At 41.9% G+C, this 5,000-nt stretch overlaps 1 protein-coding gene across 3 annotated transcripts in view; it reads right to left on the bottom strand.

Moving 5' to 3' along the window:
* The window catches only part of LOC110536538, a 101,049-nt gene that overhangs the window by 95,648 nt on the left and 401 nt on the right, over window positions 1–5,000 (bottom strand). For 2 of the 3 annotated variants that reach the window (XM_036934740.1, XM_036934743.1), the window contains exons 2-3: window positions 4,528–4,620; window positions 1,238–1,419 (exon numbers count right to left, since the gene is read on the bottom strand). In XM_036934740.1, the coding sequence (XP_036790635.1) occupies window positions 1,238–1,419; window positions 4,528–4,589 (244 nt within the window). In that variant the 5' untranslated portion in view covers window positions 4,590–4,620. Of the gene's footprint in view, window positions 1–1,237; window positions 1,420–4,527; window positions 4,669–5,000 lie in introns of all 3 variants that reach the window. The other variant, XM_036934742.1, reaches the window with a different exon arrangement.

Genomic DNA, 5,000 nt, shown 5'->3' with positions numbered 1-5,000 from the left:
TGATTAGACTGAACTGGGGGAGACCTGCATCCTTAGGAGTCTGATTTCTGTCAGATTAGACTGAACTGAGGGAGACTGATTAGACTGAACTGGAGGAGACTGATTAGACTGTGAACTGAGGAAGATTGATTAGACTGAACTGGAGGAGACTGATTAGACTGAATTGGGGAAGACTGATTAGACTGAACTGGAGGAGACTGATTAGACTGAACTGGGGGAGATTGATTAGACTGTGAACTGAGGAAGATTGATTAGACTGAACTGGAGGAGACTGATTAGACTGAACTGGGGGAGACTGATTATACTGAACTGGAGGAGACTGATTAGACTGAACTGGAGGAGACTGGTTATACTGAACTGGAGTAGACTGATTAGACTGAACTGGAGGAGACTGGTTATACTGAACTGGAGTAGACTGATTAGATTGAACTGGGGGAGACTGATTAGACTGTGAACTGGAGGAGACTGATTAGACTGAACTGGGGGAGACTGATTAGACTGAACTGGGGGAGACTGATTAGACTGAACTGGGGGAGACTGATTAGACTGTGAACTGGGGGGAGACTGATTAGACTGAACTGGAGGAGACTGATTAGACTGACCTGGAGGAGACTGATTAGACTGAACTGGGGGAGACTGATTAGACTGAACTGGAGGAGACTGATTAGACTGAACTGGAGGAGACTGATTAGACTGTGAACTGGGGAAGATTGATTAGACTGAACTGGAGGAGACTGATTAGACTGAACTAGAGGAGACTGATTAGACTGAACTGGAGGAGACTGATTACACTGAACTGGGGGAGACTGATTAGACTGAACTGGAGGAGACTGATTAGACTGTGAACTGGGGGAGACTGATTAGACTGTGAACTGGGGGAGACTGATTAGACTGTGAACTGGGGGAGACTGATTAGACTGTGAACTGGGGGAAACTGATTAGACTGTGAACTGGGGGACACTGATTAGACTGTGAACTGGGGGAGACTGATTAGACTGAACTAGGGGAGACTGATTAGACTGAACTGGGGGAGACTGATTAGACTGTAAACTGGAGGAGACTGATTAGTCTGTAGCTGTATAATCAGTCTCTCCCAGCTCACAGGCACACTCCACAGATGGCCCTAACATAGTTGGGCTGTGAAGTGTCATGTAATTCTGTGTTTTGTCGTGCAGTGATATTGTAGTTTCTGTAATGAGAGTTCCTCCTCCCTACTAGGGAAGAAGTGTCTCCTTACCTGTGAAGAAACTCTTGACCCGGAGGTAGCTGACACTGAGGCGCAGCACGGACAGTTTATCTAGCTTGGAGATGATGTCTGGGGAAAAAGGTAGCATGCTGGCCAGCCGGTCCAGCTCCGCGTTCAGGCGGTCCCGGTGCCTCTTGGATGGGTTGGACTTCTCACTCACAGTCGCTGGTTTCCTGGTGAAAATACAGCCGGACATATGTTAGGGTCTGTTTACTGTGACGGTTTGTAGCTGTTAGATTCTTTTTTTTAAAGGCTCAACTGTTAACAGAGAGATGTACTGTGCTTTTGGGTGCACGAGGGCCGAGAGACACATAGCAACAGAATATGAACATGGAATCATTATGTAAATACAATACAATGTATTCATGGTCTTTGGAAGAGGAATGTTTTAGTCTGTTTTGTTTTTTCACGACCCGATCAACAGCAGTAACATAGGGAAACAAACAATATGTGAAGTCAATTTACATCAAATTGTTCATTCAGCAATTGCGCACACACACACACACACACACACACACACACATGCACACACACTTACACATACACACACACACACACACACACCTATACAACTACACATACACACACACACACACATACACACACACACACACACACGCATGCGCATGCACACGCACACACGCACACGCACATGCACACACACCTACACATACACACACACACACACCTATACACCTACACATATACACACACACACACACACACACACACACACACACACACACACACACACACACACACACACACACACACACACACACACACACACACACACACACACACACACACAAACAGGGTACCCTGAAAGTTTTGAACAAAACAAACAGCCATCAATCAATAATACCATTATCAAGAGACTTTTTACAAACACAGACGGGTTGACAGCCTCAAACACCATTTCTTCTCAAATTTGACATATTGTAGCTAGCTGAAAGCTGTTGTTGGATTCAACATTTAAAAGGTTAGCGCTACAGTGTCCGACGGATAGCTTGGTTAGCCTATACAGCATTTTGAAACCATCACGTTTCCTACAAGTCATTTTAACCTGGCATTACTTGGAACGACAAAAACATCCACAATAATCTGCCAACTACTTCTGTCTCCTGTCACTAAAAACCTCCAAATGACACTATTACTAATGTTTTTATTATTTTTGTATTTTTTATTTAACCTTTATTTAACCAGGTAGGCTAGTTGAGAACACCTTTATTTAACCAGGTAGGCTAGTTGAGAACACCTTTATTTAACCAGGTAGGCCAGTTGAGAACACCTTTATTTAACCAGGTAGGCTAGTTGAGAACACCTTTATTTAACCAGGTAGGCTAGTTGAGAACACCTTTATTTAACCAGGTAGGCTAGTGGAGAACACCTTTATTTAACCAGGTAGGCTAGTTGAGAACACCTTTATTTAACCAGGTAGGCCAGTTGAGAACACCTTTATTTAACCAGGTAGGCTAGTTGAGAACACCTTTATTTAACCAGGTAGGCTAGTTGAGAACACCTTTATTTAACCAGGTAGGCTAGTGGAGAACACCTTTATTTAACCAGGTAGGCTAGTTGAGAACACCTTTATTTAACCAGGTAGGCTAGTGGAGAACACCTTTATTTAACCAGGTAGGCTAGTTGGTGAACACCTTTATTTAACCAGGTAGGCTAGTTGAGAACACCTTTATTTAACCAGGTAGGCTAGTTGAGAACACCTTTATTTAACCAGGTAGGCTAGTTGAGAACACCTTTATTTAACCAGGTAGGCTAGTTGAGAACACCTTTATTTAACCAGGTAGGCTAGTGGAGAACACCTTTATTTAACCAGGTAGGCTAGTTGAGAACACCTTTATTTAACCAGGTAGGCTAGTGGAGAACACCTTTATTTAACCAGGTAGGCTAGTTGAGAACACCTTTATTTAACCAGGTAGGCTAGTGGAGAACACCTTTATTTAACCAGGTAGGCTAGTGGAGAACACCTTTATTTAACCAGGTAGGCTAGTGGAGAACACCTTTATTTAACCAGGTAGGCTAGTGGAGAACACCTTTATTTAACCAGGTAGGCTAGTTGAGAACACCTTTATTTAACCAGGTAGGCTAGTGGAGAACACCTTTATTTAACCAGGTAGGCTAGTTGAGAACACCTTTATTTAACCAGGTAGGCTAGTGGAGAACACCTTTATTTAACCAGGTAGACCAGTGGAGAACACCTTTATTTAACCAGGTAGGCTAGTTGAGAACACCTTTATTTAACCAGGTAGGCTAGTTGAGAACACCTTTATTTAACCAGGTAGGCTAGTTGAGAACAAGGTCTCATTTACAACTGCGACCTGGCCAAGATAAAGCGTAGCAGTGTGAACAGACAACACAGAGTTACACATGGAGTAAACAATTAACAAGTCAATAACACAGTAGAAAAAAAAAGAGTCTATATACATTGTGTGCAAAAGGCATGAGGAGGTAGGCAAATAATTACAATTTTGCAGATTAACACTGGAGTGATAAATGATCAGATGGTCATGTGCAGGTGGAGATACTGGTGTGCAAAAGAGCAGAAAAGTAAATAAATATAAACAGTATGGGGATGAGGTAGGTAGATTGGGTGGGCTATTCACCGATAGACTATGTACAGCTGCAGCGATCGGTTAGCTGCTCAGATAGCAGATGTTTAAAGTTGGTGAGGGAGATAAAAGTCTCCAACTTCAGAGATTTTTGCAATTCGTTCCAGTCACTGGCAGCAGAGAACAGGTAACGAAAGGCGGCCAAATGAGGTGTTGGCTTTAGGGATGATCCGTGAGATACACCTGCTGAAGGTTACTAATATTAACATATTAGTAACCTTCACATAAACTGAATTCATCCCAAACTGATCAATTATTGCTCCAAATTCAAGCCAAAGCCATAGCATATAAATAGCCTACATATCACATCAACAATCTATAACATTTTACATTTGTCCAAACGTATGCATATCTTGACTCATTCTGTAAACATTTCTCAGTGTTCGCTTGGCAGTGTACTAGTAATGTATCTAATACACGCTACTGAAATGTGAAAATCTCACAAATAATAAACTAGATGTACTAATGGGCTACCATGTAGACGGGCTATTACAACATAGTGAAACATGGTGAAAGTGTATTGAGGAACCCCCCCCCCCCCCAAAAAAAAAAGTTTAACCAAACTTCAGAAGTAGAAGTACACATAAAATCCATAAAACAGTTTAACAACATGGTCAAATATAAATGTTACGAGGAAAACAAGTGATTCTTAACTGTTTTTTAACGGGTTTCCTTCTCTTCCTGGCCGCGTACATGCAGTCTCCGGGTGGAATCATCGTGCTGCGCTCCGTAAAGGGAACAGGTGCGCTGCAGGGTGCAGGGAAGATGGAGAAAACGTTTCAGTGTCCCCCCTCCCTAAAAACACATGACGTAGAAAAGTTCCACGAACCGATAAAAAATATATATACTATACTCCATAACGTAACAGATGGGAAAATGGCTTATATAAGTTTAGTGATGCTATCAAGATCGAGTCATTTGTCAACGTAATTTGAGAAGACTATTGCCATTCAAATAATCAATAAGAAAATGATCAGGAAAAAAGTGGGTACAGTTATAACCTGGCCTAAATAGTGGTTTGTCAATATCGTGTCAATAGTTTTTTTTGTTTACACGAGTGAAACGTGAATATAGTGAAACCACAAATTCCATAATAACGCAAGTTGACAACTCACTAAGGTTATTCA

Source organism: Oncorhynchus mykiss, chromosome 11 (genome assembly GCF_013265735.2).
Source record: "Oncorhynchus mykiss isolate Arlee chromosome 11, USDA_OmykA_1.1, whole genome shotgun sequence".
Taxonomy (NCBI): Eukaryota; Metazoa; Chordata; class Actinopteri; order Salmoniformes; family Salmonidae; genus Oncorhynchus; species Oncorhynchus mykiss.
Note: the sequence above shows the minus strand (reverse complement) of the source record. Positions and strands in the feature narration are given on the sequence as shown.